The 25,923-nt window shown below is 54.5% G+C and overlaps 5 protein-coding genes across 5 annotated transcripts; 2 read left to right on the top strand and 3 right to left on the bottom strand.

Moving 5' to 3' along the window:
* Positions 1-1,486: 1,486 nt before the first annotated feature.
* sec1 (syntaxin binding protein 1) lies at positions 1,487-3,948 on the top strand (the record flags this gene model as incomplete). Its single annotated transcript, XM_065757588.1, has 4 exons — positions 1,487-1,535; positions 1,746-1,790; positions 1,849-2,198; positions 2,257-3,948. The coding sequence occupies 4 exons, from the start codon at positions 1,487-1,489 to the stop codon at positions 3,946-3,948; spliced, it is 2,136 nt and encodes a 711-aa protein (XP_065613931.1).
* Positions 3,949-5,072: 1,124 nt separating this feature from the next.
* Positions 5,073-7,479, bottom strand: N0V96_006114 (uncharacterized protein; the record flags this gene model as incomplete). Its single annotated transcript, XM_065757587.1, has 3 exons — positions 5,073-7,198; positions 7,317-7,323; positions 7,471-7,479. The coding sequence occupies 3 exons, from the start codon at positions 7,477-7,479 to the stop codon at positions 5,073-5,075; spliced, it is 2,142 nt and encodes a 713-aa protein (XP_065613930.1).
* Positions 7,480-10,376: 2,897 nt separating this feature from the next.
* Positions 10,377-11,606, top strand: SET6 (Histone-lysine N-methyltransferase set-6; the record flags this gene model as incomplete). The annotated part of the gene is made up of 1 exon (XM_065757586.1): positions 10,377-11,606. The coding sequence occupies one exon, from the start codon at positions 10,377-10,379 to the stop codon at positions 11,604-11,606; it is 1,230 nt and encodes a 409-aa protein (XP_065613929.1).
* A 1,141-nt stretch (positions 11,607-12,747) lies between these two features.
* On the bottom strand, positions 12,748-16,284 carry N0V96_006112 (uncharacterized protein; the record flags this gene model as incomplete). Its single annotated transcript, XM_053193984.1, has 2 exons — positions 12,748-16,052; positions 16,125-16,284. 2 exons carry the CDS (start codon positions 16,282-16,284, stop codon positions 12,748-12,750), a joined length of 3,465 nt encoding a protein of 1,154 aa, XP_053048560.1.
* A 1,824-nt stretch (positions 16,285-18,108) lies between these two features.
* Positions 18,109-25,480, bottom strand: TAO3 (Cell morphogenesis protein PAG1; the record flags this gene model as incomplete). The annotated part of the gene is made up of 2 exons (XM_065757585.1): positions 18,109-25,125; positions 25,472-25,480. 2 exons carry the CDS (start codon positions 25,478-25,480, stop codon positions 18,109-18,111), a joined length of 7,026 nt encoding a protein of 2,341 aa, XP_065613928.1.
* Positions 25,481-25,923: the final 443 nt, after the last annotated feature.

Genomic DNA, 25,923 nt, shown 5'->3' with positions numbered 1-25,923 from the left:
AGACATTAGGAATACTGCCAAATCACCGTATTCCGTAGCTTTCCGAGACCAAAAACGAGCATCACCAAGAATAATGGCTTGGCCATGGAGTGGAATAAAGCTGACGAAGAGACGGGTAACAGATTGGCTTTGAAACGCACAAGGGATTGTCTTGAGCAAACAACCATAATCCTTGCGACGGGGAGGCTACGAGAATATCTCCCGCCGCGCCGCCGCCGCATCTTCAAAAAGCGCCGCCGTTGTGAGGTGCAGGTGCGAACCTGGAAGGCGGTGACCTCATTCATCGCTCTTTTGGGGGCCAAAAGTGGGGAAATGCCGCTGCACTACATCAGTGCATAGTACCTTAGGCAAGGTAGGTACTGCGCAGGTAGGGCACTTGACCAAGTATAAGATTCAGGTTCTGAGGTACCTCCAAGTACCTCTCCTGAGGACCTACTGCGTACCTAGTGTAAGGTATCCGTACCAGGATTTGTGTTGCATAGCATTCTGGGTGAGGGGTCAGGCCAGTTCCAATGGGGAGCCCAGGACTACGGAGTACCTTACGGCCTGCTTGCCCGGGCCCCGCCCCCCCTCCTGGGCCTCAACTTGAAGCGCGGGCGGGAGTCCTGAGGAAAATAGCGGTGCGGTGCGCAGTGGAACGGGAAATGGAACCAGAACTGGGACGGGGAACGGGGACTGGGACGTGGAACTACCTGCCTCTCCCGTTCTTCTACCTCTATCTTCCATGCCTTGAACCTGCTGGCCTCTTGACTTTCAGTCGCATCAGGTCATTGCGTTCACCTTCTTCCGGTCAACCTCAACGATAGACCGAATATTTCACGTTTTCCAGTGCAGACATCCTACGACTACATAGTAACACAGCTCCTTGTGCTGCGCGAACTCGACCAACCTTGCCTCTTCCGATCGTAACTCCTCCAACTCACCTCACCCACCTCACCCACCTCACCCACCTAACCTACCTAACCTACCACCACCACCACCTCCTCCTCCATAACCACGACAAAGCTGTCTGACCGCATAGGAACGTACCCTGCCAGACCTTGCCTTGCTCCTTTTCCCCCTCCCCAAAGCTCCGGTTTTGGTCTTCGGAGCATTGAAAGTCCCACAACTGCGACCGGTTCTTCTTCCATCTTGAAACCCCGCCAGACCAAAAGAACGACGACAACGAAGCCCAAGACAACCACCAATCTTCCAGCTAAACATACATACCAAGTGGCTCTCGAATTCCACCCGACGTCTCATTTTCCAGAGCCTGGGCCCCACGATCCAGAAAGCTCGACAACGCGCATTCCTCCAGCCTTGTCCGCCTCTCTTTACTCCGCTGCCACGCTATCTGTAGCACCTCAATTTACACAGGCGCACCCGCCCATCGTCGTCGCCCGATTAAAGTCGCTTTCTGACGACCCTCTACCTCATAGCGACAACCCCCGCTTCCCTCACACGACGCATTGCCAGTTGTTCGCTGCCCACGCGGCAACTTGCCACGATGGGTGTCTCCACGCTCCAGGAGCAGCATGACGGTGAGCAGCCTCACAGTCCGAGAGCCCACGATGCTCTCCCAGCCTCTTCCGCTCTCGATACTGACAATTCGAACAGTCATCATCGACACAATCAAGAACATTACACGAGGCGACGTGAGATCCACCCGATGCCTGACGGACTGCCTGCGAATCAACAAAGCTAACCATGGCGATACTTTTAGTGGAAAGTCTTAGTTGTTGACGACGACTCCCACAAAATTATAGACAACGTTGTGAAGGAAGATGACATTCTCAACAACAATATCGCCAGTATGTCTCGCGAACACGTTTCCTCCTTGCAACGGTACAAGTCTTAACCTCACTCCAGACATCGAGCGAATCGAGCAGAAGCGAGATATGAACCCTGAAATGGACGCCATCTACATTCTGTCCCCGAAAGAGAACATTGTCGAAATCCTCATCAACGACTTTGAGCGCCGCAGATACAAGGAAGCCTACCTGGTGTGGACCGGTGTCTTGGATCCGAGGATCCGTCGCATGATTGATGGCTGCCCGCCAGCCAAGCAACGCATCGCGGGGTTCGAAACCTTGTCGATCGACTTCTTCCCTCGCGAGTCGCATTTGATCACGTTCAAAGACCCTTGGAGCTTTCCAATTCTATACCACCCCGCGTGCAACAACTTGGTGGCGCGACACATGAAGATTCTAGCACAGAAGGTACGTAGCAGACGGATGGCAGGGCTACACAGCTTACCCCTGCTGACAACCAGAGCAGATTACCGGTGTATGCGTTACACTGGGCGAGTACCCAAAAGTCCGATACTACAGACCGAAGAACCCTCTCCACGAAGCCGCCGTGCTTGCCTCTCATTTGGCTCGTTTCGTGCAGGAGGAGTTGGACGAATATGCGCAGTGGAACCCAAACTTTCCACCACAGTCGTCGCGGCCTGTGGGAACACTCGTCATCACGGACAGGTCAATGGATATCTTGGCGCCTCTGGTTCACGAGTTCACATATCAGGCAATGGCTCACGATCTTCTCCCGATACAAGATGGTGACAAAGTGACGTATCGCATGGTCACAAACGAGGGCACCGCGCAAGAAGAAGAGAAGGACGTGGAGCTATCCGACAAGGATCCGGTCTGGGTCGACAACCGACACCGACACATGAAAGATACCATCGATAAACTAATGGGAGACTTCCGAAAGTTCTTGGAGTCTAACCCTAATTTCACCAACGAGGAGCAGGAGACAACGAGCTTAAACGCCATCAGAGACATGCTGGCTGGTTTGCCGCAGTTCCAAGAGATGAAGGAGGCGTACTCGCTTCATCTGAGTCTGGCGCAAGAAGCCATGAACAAATTCCAAGATCACAAGCTACCAGACATTGCTTCGGTGGAACAGACTCTTGCCACAGGATTGGATGAGGACTTCAGGAAGCCTAAAAACATATTGGACCAAGTCGTGCGGCTTTTGGACGATGACGCCATCACCCCATCGGACAGACTGCGCCTGATCATTCTCTACGTGCTGTATAGAGACGGGGTGGTGATGGAAGATATCAACCGGTTGCTCGCGCATTCGGGCCTGCCGCAAGGGGATGGGGAAATAGTAGTCAACCTCGAGATGTTGGGTGGACACCCCGTGCGTAGTGGACTCAAGGATGTACGACCTCCTCAACCGCCCCTATTCCAGAAGAACACCAAAGCGGCAGAGATCAGCGAGGAATATTCGCTCTCCCGCTTTGAGACGGCTATGCAGACGATGCTGGACGACCTCTGTCGAGGCACTCTCGATCAAACCACGTTCCCTTACGTGAAGCCACCAGCTGATCCCAACGAGGATCTCTTAGCCTCACAACAGGGCTCATTGCGTGCCGGTAGGCCGAATTGGGCATCGTCTGGCCGACGACCTCCTGAAAACCGACAGCGCTATATTGTTTTCATGGCTGGCGGCGCAACATACAGTGAGAGCCGTGCTTGCTACGACGTCTCCGCCCGCCAGGGCAAGGACATTTTCCTGGTGACGAGCCACATGCTCACACCTCAACTTTACGTCCGCCAAGTAGGCGATTTGGGCAAGGACAAGCGCACGCTCGACATACCAATGGAGCGACCGACACCCCGTGCTCCGGCCTGGGTTTACGAGAAACCTGCCCCTCCGCCCAATCCTATGGCGCAACGCCCTGCCCCCGGTATGGCACCGCCGGGCGCACCGTCACCGACCGGTGGACCACGCCGAGCACCTGCACCAGGCGGTCTACCCGGGCGTCCTGTTGCGCCGCCAACGGCTCAGATGAGCAACATGAACCTCAACGCGCCTCTTCCGCCCGTGGCGAATGGCGGCGGAGCGTCGCCTGCCCCATCTGACGGCGGCAAACCGCACAAGCTGGAGAAGGATAAGAAGAAGCGCAACTTTTTGGGTATGAAGAAGAGCCACAAGGACAAGGACAAGGATAAGCATTGAGTCTAAAGGAGGAAAAGGAAGCGAGAGGCTAAGATTTTTCACTCTCAAAGGGATTCTCGCCCATCTTGCTCTCTGTCGGCTTTACTTGACTCTCCTTTTCTTGCACATTCTGTTGCCAGCGTGGCGTTCTTTGGTGTTGAATTAGTTCCAACGATTCCCATAGATGTGTGAAGGAATACTGCCTCGAACACTGCCTCTTCTTGGCTTTTCCCCTTCTTACCTCTCAAGTGGTTCTTGCGTATGATGTGGAGGAGGGAGAAGAAAAACAAGACGGAGAAGCAAGAGAGGAGTGATGGCGGTTGGCTGACCGGGCTGGATGGTCTATGTATATATGTACTCTGGATCTATTGTAGAACCAAATCACACACAAAACTCACAACCATCATTGACAGAGACCTGTTGGTGTATGGTAGCAATGTCGTTAAAATGGGTTGAAAGACTGGCCTACTCAATTAGGACAATTGATGTGATTGACTGTTCAAGCAATCATCAAGAGAAGCACCAATGAGGTCACTATGTGTCACCATGATAGCAAGGCACAGTTTTTGGAAGCCAGGAAAACCAACATCCATTTCATTTCATTCGTGTCCACCGCGGTAGACTAAGGTAACATAAGGGATATCCTATCCCAGCTCCCCCTTGCTTAGAAACTCGCCACCCTTTGTTGTCTGCTCTTCATTGTACCACCGCCTAGAACCAACGTCTTCTTCAAGGACATAGAACCCCTTCCATTGTGGGTCTGGATTAGGACAAAGATGTCTGCTTAGTTGTTGGTGCCCTCTGCTCGTCGGCATAGGAAACGTATCGCATAAACGTGAGACCTTATTGAGGTAGCTGAGGCGGTGCCTCGCTCATGCGAAGCTGATAGACTGGGCTCCTCCTACATCTGAGGAGAAATCTGGTATTCGAGGATGAGTGGTTGGGTGCTAGTCCAGCAAATCCGACAAGCAACATGTCGTTATACCGACATTTACGTTTATAGTGTTTCATAACATGTCCTGTTCAAAGACACACATCTGAGCATTTGGTGATGAGACTCGAACAAGGTAAATGTAGCAGTTGATATGCTACGGAAGTTCAGCCCCTACTAGCGAGGCCGATGATAGTTCCATGATGTGGGTAGTTTACTGTCTCCGGAACGCCTGAGCGGCGCCGGGAGGCATACGTCCGTCAAAGGGGAAGCCATGACCATCGGGTCCAGCCGGACCAGGAAAGCCAGGCATTCCGGGGGGAGGGATAAATCCGGGAGGGGACCACCGAAGAAGCCCGGGGAGGAGGCATATTGCGTGGTGGGGACCTGCCATGGCCTCAGGAGGAGGGAAGGCTCCAGGAGGGAAGTTCGGGGGGAACATAGCGGCCATCGGGTGATTGCGGCCAGGACCACCAGCAAGACCAGGAGGCGGAATGATGGATCTCTGTTGAGGGGGCATGGGAGGACCGCCGCCGCCCTGCTGCATCCAGTTGGGGTTCATTTGGTCCAAACCGGGAGGCGGGGGAGGACGTTGCAAGATCTGCGTGGGTTGCATGCGCGCTTCTGGCTCAGGGTGGTGGAAACTCTCGTCCATGAAGCCAGGCGGGCCTTGACCACGCATCTGGCGCTGAGAACCACGGCCGCCCTGCGGAAGTCCCTGCTGGAAGTCGGGCTCGCGGTCTGGAGCATGCGGGATCTGAGCGGCGCGCTGAGGTTGCGGCATGCGCATGAGGAGTTGCTGCTCCGTTCGTGGGGGTTCTGGCTGGTTCCTCATCAAGTTCATCAAGAACTCGGTGTTGCTCATGTTGCGGCCTTGGTTTGGTTCCATTCGGCCGGATCCCTGGCTTGAAGCCTGGTGGCGCTGTCCGACCAGCTCCTGGAGCAGTTGGTCTTGACGAGCAGCAGGCGGCTGCTGCTGGTGAGGCATCGTTGGACGCGGGGCAAGAATGTCGGACATAGACATGGATCCCTGCGGCATGCGAGGGCGGGGGTCCTCTCTGCGCTCGCCGCCATACTGCTGAAATGGCTCGGGCGACGCGACGGAGCTGGAAGGAGCATGCTCACGGGCAGGCGGGGGAGGCTCCTGGAATGGTTGCGAAGCAGGCGGCGTGGCTGATTGAAGGTTTGACCGCTGCAACTTCATGAGCAATGCTTGGAAAGCTTGCTTCTCGTTGTCGGGAGCCGGTCCAGATAGATCAGGGCCACCGAAAGGAAGGCCAGCCATGGGCGTTGAAGGCTCCGTCTTCATTCGTTGGGTGGGGTCATCCTGAGGGGCATTGAAGAATGAGGTGAACCGAGAGGACTTGCCACCGCCTGTCTTAGACTTGGAAGGAGTCTCTCTCTTGGGCTCGCTCGGGGAGCTGACGTCTAAGCCAGCAGTAGAAGCGAACTTGAGGAAGAATTGGTCAGGGCCAATCTCCACAGCGGGTGCGGAAGCAACAGCTGGCTGCTCTGCTTTGATTGCAGCCTCGACTGCGGCAGCTGGCGCTTTGTCCTCGGCAGGACCGTTGCGACTCGCCTTCATGCTTTCCATGAATTTCTTGAAATCCTCTTCCGTGTGGCCTCCTGCCTTTTCTCCAGCAGGTTCGTCAAACCATTCAGGCTCTCGCTCTTGTCTATGTTCGCCGCGCTCCCAGCGACGCTCATAGTTCCTGCCAGTGCTCTTTTCTTCGACGGGCTCAGCCTCCCGGTTTCGGTCTCTCCAGCTCTTGGCCCGGTCAATGCGCTCGCGAGCCGTCAACGGAGGCTTCTCTGGAGTGTTGGCATTGTTGGTATTGTTACTGGCGGTGCTGTTATCGTTCTTGAACCAGGGCTCCGACTTGCCCCTGCTAAGACCATTTCGAAGCCGCGGCTCAGCTTCCTCGTTATCATGCTCCTTGTCGTGATGGTCGAAGGTGCGGTGGGTACGATCTCTGGGGCCCTCGCGGTCGTCGCGATCACGGGGACGGCGCTCATTGGGAAGCCTATCGCCACCACCAGCGCCCATGCGACCTTGGAAGCGCTCGGCGCCCTCATGCCCGAAGCTCTTGCGCGGCTTCACCGTACTCCATCCCTCCTGATCCTGTGGATCACCGTCGCCGCGACGACGACCAAAGTTTGTGTTTCTCGAGTCGCGGAAGCGGTCGCTTTCGGGGGTGTCACCATTGCGATTGCGGAAATTGAAGCGGCTGGGCGAGTCAGCGTCCTTGAGGCCCTTGTCATTGTCAAAAGGCTTGCCATTGCGCAGGGTCGCAGAGGCGAAGGCGGTTCGAGGAGGTCCGAGAATAATGTCTTCGGGGTCTGCAATTGAAGTTTGTGTCAGTTACGATTGCTCAAAGGGCGAGGAAAATGAGGAGACGGCGAGGTGGAGACATACTGGCGCTGTTTCGCGAGACGTGGCGGTCAACGCCAGGGCGACGATTTGTCTGATCAAGCAAGGGATTATCGTGGCTTCTTCTGTCAGTAGTGGGTTTGGTGACGTTGGTCTGGGTTCGATTATTATCGGGAGGTGGTCTGGGAGGAAGAGTTAGAAAAGGAGGGATTTCTGTCTGAGGGCTATGGTAACGGCATACCCCATCCATTCTTCAGCGGGTGGTAAAGCAGATGGTTTGATGCATAGTGGTGATTCTCGCAGGTGAATGAGGACCTCTGCTGAATACTGGAGTGCCATAGCAGCAGGACGATGCAAGGCGCATCCGAGGACAGGTGGGTAGGCTATTGATGGTTTGGCAAGGGTGATGTTTGCATGAACAGATGTCGATGATTCGGTCGACAGAAAAAAGGGAGGAGCTGTCGTCGTAGGTAGGGTGCTTCGCCAGTTGGTGAGGAGATGGATGGTGCTGTGGTACTAATAGGTGGTGCGGTGTTTGGCGCCGAAGGCTGAGGTGATGTTCGTCGATGCCGTCGTTGTGATGGTTTTTTGTACGTCACACAGGGTGAAGAGGGGAGTAGTGGTGGTGGATGTGGTGGTGTCGAGGAAGGTCAAGTTGAGTCGGTCGGTCGGCGGTCGGTGCCGGTCGCAGTTCAGTTGATGGTCCAGTCAGAGTGGACGATGGTGGGAGATGGGACAGACAGGACGGGAGTGTCTGTACGGAATACGGAGTATCCGTAGGACTGGCTCCGATCGGGCTGCACTACTGCTTCGAGGGCGCTGGCAGTGGTTGGGTAGCTTGATGCGACGAGGCTGGCAATCAGGGACAGGCAAGGCGAAGAGGGTATGATGGTTTGGTGTTTTGAGAGTCAAAGTGTGATGCAATATCTGATGCGGAGTGAGAGATTATTGTGATGGGCGAATTTCGGCAGCGAACTGTCAGGGCGTGGAAAGGTAAGGTAAGGTAAGGTAGCTGGGTAAGTACTTGTAGGTGGTACGAATAGAGATGGTGCAGGTGGTCAAAGGAGGTTTTGGCACTTGGGACGAAACCTGGTGGAGGAGGTGCTCGCTCAGGTGCCCAGGTGTCTAGGTCTACCTGCTTCTATGTACTAGCAGCCAAGCACTCCACTCCCCACCTCACCACGCTGCTCACTGCCCTGTACACCTCAGTCTGGAAATACTACGTAAGGTAGGTAACTGGGAAGGTATGGTAAGGTGACCAACGCAGCGTCGGGGCAGCTGTGCCGGGTCACCGTCCAGTGTGTTCCTCACCTTCCACCCTTTCCACTCACCTCTCCCGTCTGAGTCTTCTGAGATATGGAAGTTCCTGTCGGCTGTCGGGTGTGTGGTAAGGTACCTATTGATGCACTCTGAAGAAGGGGGCAGGCACGTCAACTTGTCAAAGACTTCCAGGTTCCATTGGAAGGAGCCTGGGCATTGGAGTCAAAAATCAGGTACGTATTTGTGCCTACTCCGTACCCTTGGTGCCTACCCTTGGTGCCGTGGTGCCTCGCCTCCATCTTTGACTTTCCCCTCCTTCCTGCGTGCTGCGTGGGCGTGCGGCGTGCCTGCTTCCCTTCCAGGTTGTCCTGGCCCCTGCCATCTCGAGGCAAAGAGGCAAATGCAACCAACCCCTCACCCCTGTACCTGGGCTCACCTTAGGTCAACATATTTGTTCACCTTAGGTAACTCCCTCCACCGAGCTATACTGGGTAATACCTAACTCGCTTAGAGTGTGACACCATTGGCCAAAGTGTTGGACATAAACTCGACATCTCTTTATGATGCCTACAGTAATAGTGGCTCGAAGCCTTTACTCGATCGACACACATGAAAGGCATGCCTATGTTTCTCTATTGCTTGTTTAAATGGTCTGCCTTTGCCTTCAAAAGGCCCATGCCGTAGGATTCTCGACCTTAAAAAAAGCCCGGACCAGGAGACTGTCCAAGTTGCAGGTACGTATCTCCTTCTCTCTGGGAGATGGGGGAAACAATCGCACACTTCCGCCCCACCATCTCCTTCCTGGAGCTTAACCGAGATCTGAAATGCTGCTTACCTTAACACTCAGCGTTACATCCTTCGTCTTGCATTTTTGGACACTTCCTGTCCTTCAAACATCCCAAACCACGACCTGCTCCACGGACTACATCAATGCTGCCAACTTTCGGAATCTGCCGGTGATATGCCATGGCAAGTAGCAAAGTTGAACACTCGAGAGCCAAGTATGGCTCAGCCTGTCAGCGTCTACACAATTTTTCTTACAGGAGCTCGAGTCCTTGGGCCAGCAAAAGCGGGAAAAAGACACATGGTTTCACGACTGACCGAAACTCATTCCCTCTGCTTTTCGAGCCTAGTCCCAATTTTAATGTATCCTCGTTTTCTAGCTTTTGTGAGGATTCCGTCCTTGCTTGATCTGCCGTGGCATTAGTGGTTCTTGTGAGACACACATAATCTCGCGAGTTTGCAGCTATTTTTTGGTGTTCACTTACAACCACTTCACCGCTTCTTGTGTTCCTCACTGCAGTTCGCCCTTTTGCAACTTCATCCAAGCAAAACCCTCGAAAAGGCAGGAGATTTGTTTTCCCCCGTCCGCATGCAACACGTTCTCGCTGTCATTCGCTTATCTTTAGATTAAATCGCCTCACACTAGTCCGAACTTGTCAATCTAGGGGTCTAAGGGTCGGGCCCACCCACGACATTTAAAAGCTTCACCCCTCTGCCACCTACCTCATGGGACTCTTTTTTTTTTTTTTTGGTTTATGCTTTTCTGATCTCATATACAACCCCTCTTGACTTCAAAATTTACCTCAAAAGACCAAACTACAGCATGGCTATTACTCAAAATCATAATTCCATCAGTAGTATACGCTCTTTACAAAGTTGAACATCGACATCCAGTTCACAACTTGCTACCACTTCATAAACTCCTCTGAGGAGCCTTGATTGCTTACAACCACTCACTCTCCTAAGCTGAAACCGACAGACGATTTTGGAAAGACAACAAAAAGATCATCATCTGAAATTCAAAGCCACAAAAAAAGAAAACTGACCTCTATCACGACTCTCACACGAAGAACTCAGCTCACGATGAACATGCAACCGCCCACGATGAACCATGTCGATAGCGACACAGAGACTCTACTGACGAGTTACCCAGCATCGAGCCTCTCGAGACCCTCATCCATCTCGTCTGCTCCCTCGTCCCTGGCAGTGAAGGGCACCTCTGACGCCGGCGACAAGCCCTTCGTCTCAGGCTGCCCCGTCTCCTCCCTCTTTGAGATTCGTGACACGCCCACAGCCGGCCGCGCCGTCTTCGCGACCCGCGACGTTGCCGCCGGCACCTTGCTCTGGCGCTCCGACGACCTCACGCTCTCGGTCCTCCTACGGGAGTACAGGCGCGAGGTCTGCGGCCAGTGTTTTGCATACGACTATGGCAGAGACCTGCCCATCCGTGACCAGACTGTCGGCTTCGCCTTTTGCTCCGGTGACTGTCGGGAAACGTGGCGGCGCGAGACTGGCGAGGTAGGTGTCCAGGTTTGGACCGAGGTGAGTACGCTGGTCAACAAGAAGAAGAGCAATGGGGGCAATAGCAACAATGGCGGTGGGAAAGCGAGGGACGAGATGGTGGACATCACCAAGCCGAAGCCCGCAGCCGAGGAGATCACACAGGCGTGGCAGGCGACCAAGGGGCAGGCGGAGCTGATCCGCACACTACGGACGGCGGAATCATCGACAGACAACAGCAACAATAACGGCATGCCAATCACAAAACAACACCGCAAAGCCCTCCAAAAGGCCCTCCAGCAGCCCATCGAGCCAGATGTCATGAACTTTTGCGTCGGCAGTCTCGTGGCGCTGTACAATCACCCCAAGCGATGGGAGCACGTCCTCTCCCTCGCCGTGGACTCGACACCCTACATCAACACGGCCGACCTGCACGCCTTCACCGCCACCTACCTGCAGCTGCTCGCCGTCCTGCCCTTGCCTTTGCTCTCCCTCGTCACGCCCGAGTCCTTGTTCCTCATCTCCTCGCGCGACAACCACAACGCGTTCGGCATCCGGTCCCTCGAGGACGAAGGGTCCGAGCTGTTTGGCTACGGGTGCTGGCCCGCCGCGAGCTACTGGAACCACTCGTGCGGGCCGAATATTGAAAAGAGAAGGGAGGGGAGGGTGTGGGAGTTTCGGGCGGGGCGGGATATTGGCAAGGGAGAGGAAATGTGTATCACGTACTTGGGAGGGGAGGAGAAGAAGTGGTCGAGGGAGAAGAGGGTTTCGACGTTGAAGAGGAATTGGGGGTTTGAGTGTGGGTGTAAAAGGTGCGAGGAAGAGTTGCAGTGAAGCCAATAACAGTAGATTGGACTGCATACCGTCTGCTCCGGGACAACTCTACACGTTCGTTCTGGGATTGCTTGGACGGATATCTGTTAGAGACGAGGTAATAGAAATAGACAATAGACCTACGTATCGACATTCATATCTGTCTTCCATGTCTACTTGAATACTACTACATGTGATAACAATACGAGTTTCCACTCATGGGATGTTATCTAAACATTAGTCTACTTGAGCCAAGTACCTTGAAGCTTTGAAGACTAGTGCTGGCTTGCTACTATCCTAGTCCAGTTGTCAAATAATGATTAACCAATTCAACTAGAACCTATATCCCCAGAGGAGTGAACAACATAAGCACCAGTTATGTTCGCGGTCATGGTCGCGATCAGTACTCGAGGACGACTAAAGCATGTGGGATGTAAAGTTGATTGTCTAGAGAGCCCGATGAGTAACAAGTCATGATATTCTGGCTTATCGAAAGGAAGAAAAAAAAAATACAGGCTCTCTAGAAAACGCAAATCCGCTTTGATTCTTTCAAGATAGAATAAAAGAGCAATTTTATATCCATTCTCCCCGAATTTTTACTTCAACTCTTGTTCAATGCCATTGTTGTAGTCAGGAATTCCTTTTTGTTTTTGTTTTGTTTTTATTAATCAGCAATAGAGATTACTTGAGCGTCAAGGCATGCCCTCTCGCCACTTTCTCTCAATATCCCATGTGTTCAACGGGTGGATTGGTGTATGGTCCTGTTCTCCAGACAACCAATTGTTGATAACCAACCCAAGGTGCTTATGCTTTCTCTTGCCATGCTACATAGTTCGGATTCCTGAGCCATTGCCCCCATCTTGCAGCAGTTCATGGCAGTCTCTACTCTCAATCCCTTGCTGATTTCCATATCGGGAGCTCACGTCATTCGCGTCCTAGTATCACCCAAAGACGACATATAATCAAACATCGCCATAGTTCAGCTCAACAGATATCCTTGAAATGTGTTGTGGTATGTACATGTATACACACTGATGAGGAGTATATTCTAAAAGTCCCAGACCCGACTCCTATTTTTCCTCCCTTTCTCGATTTGTACATTACGTGGTACTTAACCAACACCAATCCTTTTTGACTTTTTGAATCTCTCTTCCTTCCGTCTTCAACCCTCCAAACCCAAGGGCACGCCCTTCCGACTCCATTCTCCAACCCTCTCCTGATCACAAGTCTCCCAGACCCGCCTCCTCAAAGCGCGGTACAGCCGTTTCGTCCCCCTAGCATCCGCATCAACCTTTTCAATACCACCACCGCTGTCACCACCGCCGCCGCCACCGCTGACACACCGGGCCTCTTGCACCTCCAACCAGCTAACAATCCCAAACCTCGTCGCCAGCGTCGTGCTCCCGCCCTCGATACACGTCGCCCGCCACAAAATCCTCAGGATCCTCGTCCGCAGGTTCGCCCGCATGTATGGGTTCCCCGCCAGCGCGAAAATCTTCTCGAACCACTTCTTCTGGTGGTACACGGCCAGGTCCGCCGGCGTCCGCAGGCCGTCCAGCAGGTACGCCAACAGCCAGCTCACCTCGGTGTAGTACCGATCGTCCTCGGACGGCGCGCCGTGGAGGATGTCGTGCGCGAGGGGCACCTTGTCATGCTGCCACACGGGGCCGCGCGTGAGGAAGCTGTTCACCTTGGCGTAGAGGCAATGTAGCGGGTTCTTGAGGACCTCGAGGGAGGCGATGGCGAAGGAGACGAGGGGCGAGGCCACGGGGCCACGGGTGACGAGGCCGCGGGACGATTCTGCCAGCTCAGAGAGGAGGAGCCAGATTTGGTCCTTTTCTTCATAGTTTGACTCCTTAAACTTGGCTGCCATCTTTAGGATGTTGGTGAGGGCCTCCTGGCGGATACTGCCGTGCTCTGACCAGAGCAAGCGGATAAGCGCTGCGGCGTAGCCCTCGTCCACGAGATCTTCTACTGATTTGGAGTTCCACTTCAGAAGGGCAGAGTTGTCGTCATCAAGCTCGTAAGAGACGTCGAGGATAACCTCTAGCGAATGCTTATCCATCTCTTCGTCATTGACGCTCGTGTTTTGCCTTTGCAATTGGGAGCCAGCATCGTCCGCCACGGCAGTCTCATCCCCAGGCTCGCCATTGAGCAGAGCCTTATCAGTCTTTGGGACGATCGCCGAGGCGCGGTCTCCCAAGACCTCGGTCATCTTCTTGGCAAACGCACTGATGACGGCCTTGGTCTCCCCCTTGGTCTGCGCGCAACTCAGGAGCACCGTGAGAAACTTAGACAGAAGCTCCAGGTCCTTCTTGTCGGTGGCCTTGTCGGCAACAAAAGACAGCTGCTCAACCATGGTAGCCAAGAGCAAGCTGGCAAACACCTCGTCGCCGCCTTGGGTCGTGCTTTCCTGCATCAGGTCCACGTACTTCAGGGGAGAGGCGGCGCATCTTCCAACGCAATTATCGACAAACTCCCAGATGAGATCCAGATTTCTTGACTTGTCGCTCTTCTTCAACTCCCGCGCGGCGCAGAGAAGAGGAACGAGACCAGTCTGTTGTAATATCAGCTGGTGCTGCACGGCAACGGACTCAAGCACCTCCTTCAACTTTGGCCGTCCCTGTGCAGCCTCGACGTAGAATTTGAGCAGCGCGACAAACGGCGACGCCGCGAGACCCTCCGTCTTGGCGAACCACCTCATGCCGGGCGAGTATCCCGCGATGGCAATCAGGTTCTCCAACTCCATGAGGGCAAGCGCCTGATTCTGCGGCTCGTCCGCGCGGCTGTCAAGGCGCGTAAGCGAGTTGACCAGGAACGGCGAGACGTCAAAGTTGGCACGCAGCGCCACCTGTGGAATAACCTCATAGTACAGCAGCAGCAGCCTGCTGGCCGCCTCGCGCTGAAGGACATTCTCCTCCGCCATGGCCTTGTAGCACTTTGTCACCTCCTTCATATCGGGAATCTTTTGGCAGAATTCGTCAATGAGCTTGCGGCTCGCCGTCTCCCAGGTCGACTTTGACGACTCGGCCGCCTCGCGGTGCATCTTCAATGCGACCTGAAGCTTCTGGAGGGCGAGGACGAGAATCCGGACGGCAAAGAAGGAGACCAGGGTGGACTTTGACGAGAGACACCGTACCAGGTCGCGCTGCTTGAGCGGGAGCGGCAGGATGTTGTCGAGGAGGATAGATGTCGGCGGGGGCACGCGGCGGTAGCCCGTCGTGGGACCGTAGTGCGGCGGCAGGGGGAGGTTGACCGTGTTGAAGAGAAACGCGGCGTATCCGATCCACGTCATGGAAAGTTTCGGCTCAAATGTGAAAGACTTGTTGTTGATAAAGTAACTGGCGATCAACTCGGGGGCCGACTGGAAGATGGCGACGATGAGCTCGCTGTGCTTCAAACTCGACCACGGACGCAGCTTCTGGATAAACTCGGAGAGCACAAAGTTTGCGACGATTATTTCGTCCTTGTACTTGTCCATCCATGCTACGCGCTCCAGGGCGTAGTCGTCCAAGCTCTTGACATCCTGCGCCGCCTCGTCCTCGAGCTCCTTGGGGTACAAGCCCGTTCCAGAGTACAGCACGCCCGCTCCCGGTGTCGTGCAGGTGTAGAGCAAAAACTCGTGAACAGATTCCCTGACTGAAGGCTGGCCGTCCCCCTCGACATCATGTCTGTACGAGTACAGTCCCGCCAGGCGATCCAGAGTCTTTGTGTTGAACGTCCTAAACTTGACTTCGCGAGGCAGCTTCTCGTCTAGCAGCACGCTCTTCTTCAGCGCAGCCAGCATCTCGACGATCAAGAAGGGCGGGTCGTCCTTGATTAAGAAGGTCAGGTGCGAAAACACCTCCTTGAGCATCAGCATCTCCTTCTTGGCCTCGGACGGCAGGAACTTGAGGCAGCTCAAGAACAGCTTGATGGCATTCGTCCGCACCGACGGCCTAGACGGGTCCTCCACCACACCGCCCCCCCTCTCGCCGTCCGCGCCGAGGTGCCGGATCTCCAGGTTCCTCGCGAAGCTCGCAAACGTGTGGTCCCGCGCCCGGAAGACCCTCCTCGCAAGCGTGCCGCCGTCCAGCGTCACGAGCTCGCGCACCAGCCGCAGCGTGGGCGATATGACGTAGCCGCTACCCTTGGGCGCCGAGAGACACTTTGCAATGAGCTTCAGCTGGCGCTCCTGCAGCAAGGTGCGGGCGATGTCGAGAGCGTGGGGCAGGAGCTGGAGGGACTGCGAGACGACCTGGAGGAGCAGGGCCAGGACGGCGGGCACGGCAGACATCATGGCCTCGTTGTTGACCTGCGCGCCGTAGGACCAGGTCTCCATCACGTCGGAGAGATGAACGGCATCGTCGCCGGTGCTGTCGCGCGGCCGAGAGGCCTCGAGGTACTCTCTGAGGAGGGCGAAGCGGGCGTCGTTGTCGCCAGTGCCGGAATTGAAGCCGTCGAGGAAGACTTTGAGGGATTGGATACCTGATTAAGAGGTATATTCGTCAGTTTTGTACCCCAATTGAGTAGCATGCCAGTAGAAGAGAATGCGCTTACCATGCCGCGCTCGCTTTTGGTCCTGCTCAAAGGTCAAAAGCTGCTGCAGATGCCGCGCAGAAGCAACCTCTTCGAAGGTCGGCGCCTCATGCACGACCTTTTGTCTCTTTCGGGACGCATCTGCGCCCTCGAAACCTCCACGCGATGGACGTTTAGGCATCTTGAGGTAAATTGTCTGAAAAATAAAATAAAAACACAACAAAAGAGGGTTGTCCTAAGTGAGCGGACTCGTCCACTGCATATCTCCCAAGAAATCCTCCATGGGGGAATACAGCGGTGGATACCATCCAAGAAATAAAAAGTTCTGCCGTTTAGACCGCTCTTGTCGTCCTTTCATTTCAGGTTTAGCGCGGGGATCTGGAGGGGCGGATTGGGGGGTACCTTAGCAGAGGGGGGACCCGCAATGACATTTCGCCGGCCATTTGCTGGAAGTCCAGGTCCAAATAGTGGAACTTCCCCCGCCAGCTTCGAGAAGACCAAAACGATTCCATCGCAACCATCTCACCACTCGATACCACCGAAGCGTTCCGTAACCACACGATCTCGCAAAGCGCCCTCACGAACCCCACGACACTCAACTCAACTCAACTCAACTCGATCTATAGATACAAACAACATCACAATGGGTTCCATCGTCATCCCTCATCTCAACAGCGGCTGGCACGTAGACCAAGCCATCCTCTCCGAAGAAGAGCGCCTCGTCGTCGTAAGTCCTCACAAATAGACACCGGCGCACTCTCTACACATAAATTGGACTGCCCTACTAACGCACTACAAACCAGATCCGCTTCGGACGAGACGCAGACCGCGACTGCATGAAGCAAGACGAAGTCCTCTACCGCATCTCGGACCGCGTCAAGAACTTTGCCTCCATCTACGTCTGCGACATCGACCAGGTCCCCGATTTCAATCAGAGTACGTTGCTCTCTCCACCTCTTCCACTGCTTTTGAGAAAAGCAGTCAAACCTTCGCAAATACATCCACACACTCTCTCTAGGCTTTCTCGAAACTAACATGCTCTCTCTCTCTCTTTCCCCCGCGACCAGTGTACGAACTCTACGACCCCTGCACAATCATGTTCTTCTTCCGGAATAAACACATGATGGTTGATTTCGGAACGGGTAATAACAACAAGGTACGCAAAACCCTTTTCTCCTCTCGATGCGCCACCTCAGCAGCGACTGACTTGTGGTGCTTTTTTCCCAATAGCTCAATTGGGTATTGGAAGACAAACAAGAACTCATAGACATCATCGAGACGGTCTACCGCGGCGCCAAGAAGGGCCGCGGTCTCGTCGTCAGTCCAAAGGGTAGGTCTGCTTTTTCGACTCACCTATTCTTTCTTTTCCTTTGCTATCGTCCCTCCTCGCTCGTCCCTCCTCGCTAACCCGTATTCCTCTCTCTCTCTCTCTCTCGCGCAGATTACTCTACCAGACACCGATACTAGATACCTACCAAACAACCGCTCTACGTGTATCTCCGCATCCGCACTGCGGCGGCTTCATCTTTTGTTTTGGAGAGATATACATCAGGCTCAGGAACGCTCTAGGGTTGGTCTCACACAATCAAGAAACTTCATGTTACATTGAACCAGAAGATGCTAATGCTGTGATTGCAAAGAACCTTATTCTTCTCATATGTGAATTTCTTATTTCTTTTTTTTCATTAGTAGGTGAGGTACGTTAGCCCCCACTTCTCCATCTTTGCCCCCCCCTCCCCCCTTCCTCTCTTCTTCTTCTTCTTCTTCTTCTTCTTCTTCCTCTCTCTATCCGTCTTTCTTCGTGATACGATGATACGCAAGTTCGTTTATGTGCTCCTCTCTACCAGCTCTTGCGACGAGGAGTATCTGATACGCCGTGCTCCGTGACTCTACACTGTCTCCTCCGCCAGGCCAAGTAGACTAGTGCTTTTTATACATCATGTAGATAAATAAGACCACTATTTTGACTGAAGCAACAACGCGATGCGCCTGCTCATTCCCTCCCTCAGAGCATCTCCCCCTGCGGCGGTATCTTTGTCAAAAAGTTGGTCGGCACCTTGGGGACCTGCTGAGCCGCGACGGCCCGTTCGGCTCGAAAAAGCTCCTGCTGTCGGTCATTCTCGCGCGACCGGCCGCCCGTCAGACGGCGCATCCGAGACCGCGTGCTCTGCGCGAGCGGCTTAATCATGCTCTCCAGGGAAAAGGAACCCTCGCCGCCATGGCCCGTGTTCGGTCGCTCGTCGTCCGCGTCCGAGAAGACATCTTCGGGGAATTCGTCGTCCGAGGTGAACTCGCTAATGTGCGGCTGGTACGATGCCGGGGCCGACGGCGACGTGATGGACCGGTAATGGAGACCGGGCCGCGAGGAGGAGCCTCCTGGTCCTCCTCCTGGTCCTCCTCCTCCTCCTCCCAGGCTGCCGCTGCCCGACGCTGACGCGCTAAAAGCTCCAGGATTCATCGTGTTGGAGCTCGGATCCCTTGCCGTAGCTGGTGGCCTGTCAGTAAACCCATTCTGGAACGTGCTGTTGTTGGAAGCCTGATGCAGGATTGGCAGGATTTGCTCATCATACAACTGCGCTCCGGACTCGAAGCTGTCCGGTGAGAACTCGGTGATGGTTCTAGACGAGCGGCCGTCGCTGGGTGGGCTCGAGCCGAGATCGTCAAAGAAATCGTCGAGGCTGTCCAGCTTGGTCACGAGGTCGCCGAGGTGTCCGTCTCCGCGGCCTTCGTCCGACATCATCGTCTCGGTCCGATCGGGCATCTGGAAGTAGCTGTACGGGAAGTCGTCGTTGTGGAATTCGACATCGGGCGTCGGCGTTGCTTCCGTTAGAATTCCTTCCGCGGCCTGGCACATGTAGAAAGCGGCGTGGATGTTGGCACGAGTGAGATCGGTCTTCCTGGCAGGAATTGGGATGGCCCACCCAGAAGCCTCTGGAATGCCAAACAGACTGACAGTTCGCTCGTATTCCTTACGGATCGTCTTGGAGGTAGAACGAGTCATACTCATCCGTAGGTGCTGCTTATCCATGGCGCTGCCAGACATTGTCATAATGTTGTCCAAGACCTCTAGCGCCTCCATGCAGAACTCGGTCTGCAACAGACGCAAAAGAGGAGAGATGAGATCGGAGCCGTGGCCAGCTAGTTCAGGCTTCCGCATGTCAATCTCGGGAATGACGATGCTGAGAATATTCATGGTCTTCAACTTCACCCAGGCAGTGGAATTTGTGAGGAGACCCATTAGGAAAATAACCATCTTGAAGTCCAGGTTGGGAAGGAAGTGATCCTGCAGAGAGGCAAATAAGCGGCTCTGGAACTCTCTGTTGTTGCCCTGGTACTTGAAGCTGACGTATTCCTGAAGCACTTCAGCGACGTTGCCGTATCCGTGGGCCTCGCAAACAGTGCAAAGAATCTCAGCGGATTGCAGAACTTGCTCACTGGGCTCATCCTCTTCCATCTCATGCAAGAAACGGGGGAAGTTGGCCAGAATCGCGAAGAAAAGTCGACTGTCGTCGCCAATGAGTCCGTCACTGGGCAGCTGAACCACCTTGTCCAGCGTCGTGAGCGTGGCCTCCATACAGATGGATGATCTCAACCCTTTGTAGAGCAGAGACTGGACGCCCTCCCAGGCGCCGTCCCATCTCGAAGGCTGGCCGTCGAGCAACAACCTCCGGACGTTGGGCGACCTGAAGTCAACCTTTGTTAGGAACTCGTTGAGCATCTCCACAGCCTCCAAGTACTCGCGCTCGTTAATGGACTCCAGGCAAGCGCATGTTGTCCAGAACAACTGAGGGAATGTGAGCAGTTTGTCTGCGTCGAGCTTTAGGATGAGCGTCTTCAGCGTGGTAAGAATCTCCATGGCAAATGTTTGAATCTCGGTGTCTTCGTCCGCAACAGTGTTCGATAAGCGGGCGAGCATATCGCCCAGCATGAATTGGTCCAGTGACGTGAGGATGCAGCGGAAAATCTGGAATGAGCGACATGCGAGGTGCCTGACAGGGCATGAGGTTGCCCACGTCAGGGACAGCCTGCCCCATTGGTCTTTGATGCCGGGATAGGTGATTTCAAACGTCTTGACAACCTCAGCTGTCAAGAACTCCATGCTTGGGGGGACCTTGTTGTCGTGGTCGTCGGCCTTGCCGTTGCTGTCCTCGTAGCCCCAGACGACTGAACGATCGTGGCGGCGGATCAAGTCAATGAGGTCTTCGATCGACGCTCTAGCCGTAAGCTCTGTTTCGTCATCCAGCTGAGAAATAACAAGTTCATGGATGAGGTGGACCAGCATTTCTCTAGCTTGCTCTTGGACGAGAGGGGTGTAGTGGTCCCACAGCACGGTGACCACCTGAAGTAGCACCGGCACGTTCTCAGGTGTGAGGTGCACAGGAGAAACCATGAGATCAACGAGTAGGATGAGGGAAAGCTGTCCGAGGGAGAAGCCGGCTTGCTTCGTGCCCACGGGAAGTGCCTCTCCCAGGTCTGCACAGTAAGGGAGCAGGCCAATGTCGGGCGGCGGCGGCATGGCGTCCTTCTTTTCGTTCGGGACCATTGCCTTGGGAGTAATTTGCATCAGAAGGAACTCGACAACCTTCATGCCAGGGGTGCTTGTGGTGCTCGAGAGGAAGACCACAATCTGCTTGGCGTACTCGACAAAGTTCTGCTCGCGTCTCTCGAGACAGAGGGATATTATGAAGTCAAGGATCAGCCGCACGTTCCCAGGGTAGGGCCCAGTAGCGAGAGCTTGCCACAAGGCTTGAACCTCGTTGTGTAGAGCGCCGCTCGACTTGATGGTGATCTCTAGTAAGTTGGCCAACAGTACATACGACTGGGCGATAGGACCACCATTGGGATCGACCCTCAGCTCAATCGACTGGATCCAGGGTAATATGACGGCGACAACATTCCGCTGTGAGGCAGGCTGGAGGTCTTTGAAGTATAGTGTGAACTCGGAGAAGATGTGGAACGCCAGCTCCGTGTGCTGTTTGGCAAGTCGTTTTGAGATTTCGAACTGCGCAAGCTTGTACACTGCCTTTGTCTTGTCGGAAATGCTAATGTCGTAGTCCTGGATCTTGGAAGTACGCCCTGGCTGCTGTCTCTCCTCAAGGGACCTCATCAAACGAGCAGACTTTGATCTGATTTCACTTTCGTCATTGCCGAGAGTGAAGAGGCAGAGCCCGAGCAACTTCCAGAACGGGCATGTATAATCGAGGTGCTCGAGCAAGACCTTGGTGACGACGGCAAAATAGCTCTCCTGTACCTTGGAAACATCGGACAGGTAGCATCGAGCTATGCAGTGTTCCAAGAGATAGGGCAATTCCTGGTTGTGGATGATCAAGTTCTGCAGAGCTCGGCGGCCGATCACGTTCATCCGGTCGCTTCCCGAGTTGAAGATGGCCTCGATCCAAGCCAGCATTCTTCGAATATCGAATTGGAGCGTGGCGCCACTCTCAGTGGTGATGCTCATCGGTCCGCCGCAGAGGGCAGCCATGGCACTGAGAGCTGCGGTACGGAGGTTTCGCTTTTCAATCTCCATGGCCGCTGTGACCGTGCCTCGTTCACCGAGTGACTGCTGGTCAATGAGGGACTGCCGCATGGTGTCCTCTCTGACTCGGATTTGCGTCTGGTTTGGCGAGAAGCCGCACCAGTCCTCCATCAAAGAAAACGCAGACTTTCGGGACTCAAACGTCATCCACCGAGAAGGATCCTTGGTTCTGTTGATTCCTTCGAAGAGTTCCTCCGTCAGGCCGCAGTAATGCCGCCTAAGTTTCTGAAACTCCCAGTCCATTTGAACTTCGCCGTCCATGAGGAAGAGCTTGAGGTCCCTAGTGTAGGTGACAAGGTTGGTGAGAACCCACTCGTCGTTGTAGACGTCTTCAATCTTGAGGAAATGGCAGGTAAGCTTATAAACATGGGTGATCTCAGTCCTCAGAAGATCCATCTTTCGGTTGCGTCTTGGACTGCTGTTGGTACGCTGGTGGATGCGGGCGCGAGCTTCGTCGTTGCAGCGTGAAACTTGTCCTGCCAGCTCTTCGAGGAGTGTGCGGTAGATGTGGATATTGATAGAGCCCATGGCGAGGACCACAGCGTCCCTGACCGATGCCGATGAAACTGACAAGAGGGGTATGAGATACTTGAAGAGGACTCTGGCTGAGACAATCTTGTCCGCAGAGCCAGGCTTGGACGTCTTTCGGCTATGCTGTGCGGCTTGAGGATTGGCAGCCACGACACTTCCTGGGTCGGCCAGAGTCGTACAAGCGAATATCAAGTAGAGTTTCCATTGTTCCACGAGGATTTCCGGCTGTGTTGTCGGTGTCCTACCGGCGACGCGGGCGCTCCCGGGATCTGATCCGTAGTACAAGCCCCTGGATGGCTCGGACAAAAGCACAATAGCTTTGTACATCTGCAGAATTCGATTGCAGATCAGGTCCCGGCCAATGGTGACTGTAAAGGGGCACTTTTCGTACGCGATACGGATGAGATTGGGGAAGAGCTTGAACCACAAAGTCGTGTCATACGAGACATCACTGGTACACAGCTCCACTAGGGCGCCTCGAATGTTACTGTTTTGCATGCCCCTCTGGAGTCTGCTCCTCTCAGCGACGGAGAGGCCTTCATCCTTAAAGTTCATTACTTGCATCGAATCATTCTCCAAGATGTCAATGACTCTCAGGGTGTCCTTGTCTTGGTTCTGGAGCGCCTTGTCGAAATCGTTGATAAGCCGGAGGACGGTAATGGCAAAGTAGCGTACCCTCCGAGACTGCGAGCAGAGGAAAAACAAGCCATGTGCTTCTGCTTGATCGACCTCTGCCCAAATGCCGGAGAGATCAAGTTTTGCGCCGCGTTTATCACTTGCCTCGAGTTGGTCAAGAGAAGCATCTCGCGTCTTTCGTCTTATCTCCTCGATCCAAATTTGAAGCAGCTCGACATATAAACGCAGAGTGCTCTCGATATGACCTGGGCCGAGCATGCCGCCATCTGACATGGTCGAGTACCGGTCGTCAAAGTTGAAGATGAAACGAGCGAAGCCCATGGTGACTTGCTGCGCGTGGGCCTGCCGGGCTATGGCCTTGAGCGACTGAGCGGATGAGAAAGCGATATTATACTGTACGTGGGCGGTTCCTGTGCAAAGCAGGTTGATCAAAGAGTTAAAGGGTATATCGACAGAAAGACAACGAGGCAACGCTTGGACGGCAACATGTAAAAGCTCGTAGAACGCCTGTTTGTGATCCGCAGGAGATTGATGGTCATCCCGCCGTGAGAAATTGAACGTGTCGGCAATCGGTGTCTTCGGGCCAGGACTGCTAAACTTCTCATCCAATACGGCTTGACCTCCAAAGGTGTTGTCGCAAATTATGGTGATCTTGCCGAGAATCTCACAGAACTTATGATAATATTCACGGACAATGTCACTGAGGGCACTTGTCCGGACGGGGCGAGAGAGCTGCTCGCCCTCGCCAGGCGTTGCCGAAATCGACCCCGCAGATGCGGTGTGGTGTGGTGAGGCCATCACGGGAGAGACAGGCCCGCGTTCAATCGTAGGCGGTGGGGGGAATGAGCTCGGGAAAGGCGGCCGGCCCTCATCGGCCTTTTCTAGGTCAGACATGATGGCAAGGAACGCTCTGATTCCAATGACCATGCGGTCCGGATCGAGCTGTTCCACCTTCAAGTCTTTGTTGGACACGAATAATTCCGCATTGATCAAGGGGAAGATGACATGCTTAAAGCAGTATTCGGGCTGCTTGTACCCGATGATTCTGATGATCTGGATCACCGGTTCCGTCACAGCCGAGTCGGAAGCGATGAGACTGCGTTTAGTTGGTGGCAAGACCAACTTCATCACCTCGTCGAGCTTCCTATTCGTATTGGGCAGGGTATCGTTGGTTCGGTACAGATATGTCCACAGCAGCCTTGCAATCACCTGGAGGCATAACGGCCGTGTAAAGCGGTCCTTCAACTTCGGCTGAAGGGGGAGAATCAACTGGAGCCATTGAGATCCAAATGTGTCCGGGGGGGAGACGCAGAGCAGCGTTGCTGTTAGGGGAAAGGCGAAACCCCAGTGTCGAGGCTTGATGAACATCTGCGCCAGGCGGGGACCGATTGCACCGAGAACCTCGATCCATTTGGTATGCGCGAGGTCTTGATTTGTCGCTTTGGCGGCCACAGTGAGCAAAAGCGTCTCAAGCACCTGGCAGAAGGCTGTTTTCACTCGCTGGCCGTGGGAGCGATGGAACAGGCGCCCGACGGCTACCATGAAGTCGCACGAGTGTTCCCAGGCCTCCGGATGTGACATGTTGACTTTGAGATGCTTCATCCCGCCTAGGACCAGCTCAATCTTGCCCTCGGCATCGCGGCCTGCTGGTGATGTGGGACTTTTGGCGACCAATTCCTGGAGGGATCGTTCAAGGTCTCCGAGAAACCTTTCCGTGACGCCCCTAAAGTTGATTTCGCTCATGACACCCAGGAGCTGCGAAAATAGATTCCAGTTGGCAAGTTTTAGCGGGCTGACCATGAGCTGCTCTGTGTCGGCAATCTTTAGTTGGCCAAAGATGATGCCCTCCAGCTTCTCCTCCATCTCCAAAGTCAAGAAAGGGAGACTCGTTTGACTGATGACCTCTAGGAGCACTCGGCAGAGAATATAGATGGAAACAGTGGAACGACGCTCGGCGTGAGCCACGAATTCTTGTTTAGCGGCCAATGAAGTCTGCGGGCTGGTCAGACCATTGTCCATGGCCCCAGGTAGTGGCTGCAGAGGCTCGGTGTTCCGGCGTTGGAGGGGCCCTGGTGCCGCACCCCTTGATTGCTGCAACTGACTCCGGGCTTCGTTGGCCGCGTCGCTTTTGCTCTTCCTCCACAGCATCATGGAATCTATCAGGGGTTTTGGTCGCGGCCTGGCAATGTGGCCCAAGGCGGTAATGATCTGGTCGAAGGATGGATCGACCCCCGGGCCGCAGATCTGCTCGACCTGCGGCTCGGGTTCAAAGGGAACTGTGATGCAGTCATTGAGTTTCTCCTCAGCTTGCGCAATAAACTAGAAAACAGGTTATTATCAGAAGTCTATGTTTTCCCACATTTGCCGCGCGAGAATGGAAGTGGTTTTCACAACTTACAGATGTGAAGAGCACATGCAAAGCGTATTCTCCAACAGTCTTTTGCTCATCCCTGTGGTGCTTGGAAGAGTGGGAGTGGTGGTGTGCGTGCTCGCGCCTCGTCTTGCTATGCATTCGTTCCACCTTTCTCTGTGCGACGGAGGAATTGGAAAAGTCGGTAGCTGAGGATGTTCTTTCGGGTACAATGGGCCCAGAGTTGACGGTGGTGCCAGACATGGCGGTTCCTGGGCGCAACCCCGGAGGCGCGTCCGGGTCTAGACGGCCAACGGCGTGCATATCGGTACGTTCTGGGGTGAGACCCGCGCCGGCGGCAGCAATTATCTGCGGGCTGAGAGGACTCGAAGACGAGCTGGCGTGACTTCCATTTCTAGAGTGTTGAATGCCGTTAACTATGGAGGTCTGACGATGGTGACCATATGACGCGCTCTTGGGATCGACGAGTCGTTCGAATACGCCGCCGAGGCCTCCTCCTCCTGTCCGAGACTGGGCGTGGGCGTGAGCGTGGGCGTGTGTATGTGTTCGAGGGGAGATGTTGGAGCCGGAGATCGGAGGGAGCGGATGGGAGGAGAGCTTTTCGTAGGAGGAATCGCGGGAATGGGTGACGGAGCGAGGCAGCGGAGGATGTGGATGGGGTTCGAGGGCGGCGGGTCGCAGGGTTCGGTCCCAATCGGTGTCGTCCTCGTCTTCTTCGTCGAGGGTGGTGACGGATCGCGGAGAGA

The sequence above is a fragment of the Colletotrichum fioriniae genome, assembly GCF_027942845.1.
Source record: "Colletotrichum fioriniae strain IMI 355084 chromosome Unknown scaffold_6, whole genome shotgun sequence".
NCBI classification, from domain to species: Eukaryota; Fungi; Ascomycota; class Sordariomycetes; order Glomerellales; family Glomerellaceae; genus Colletotrichum; species Colletotrichum fioriniae.
The sequence above is the reverse complement of the archived record's forward strand: the minus strand, read 5'-3'. Positions and strand labels throughout refer to the sequence as shown.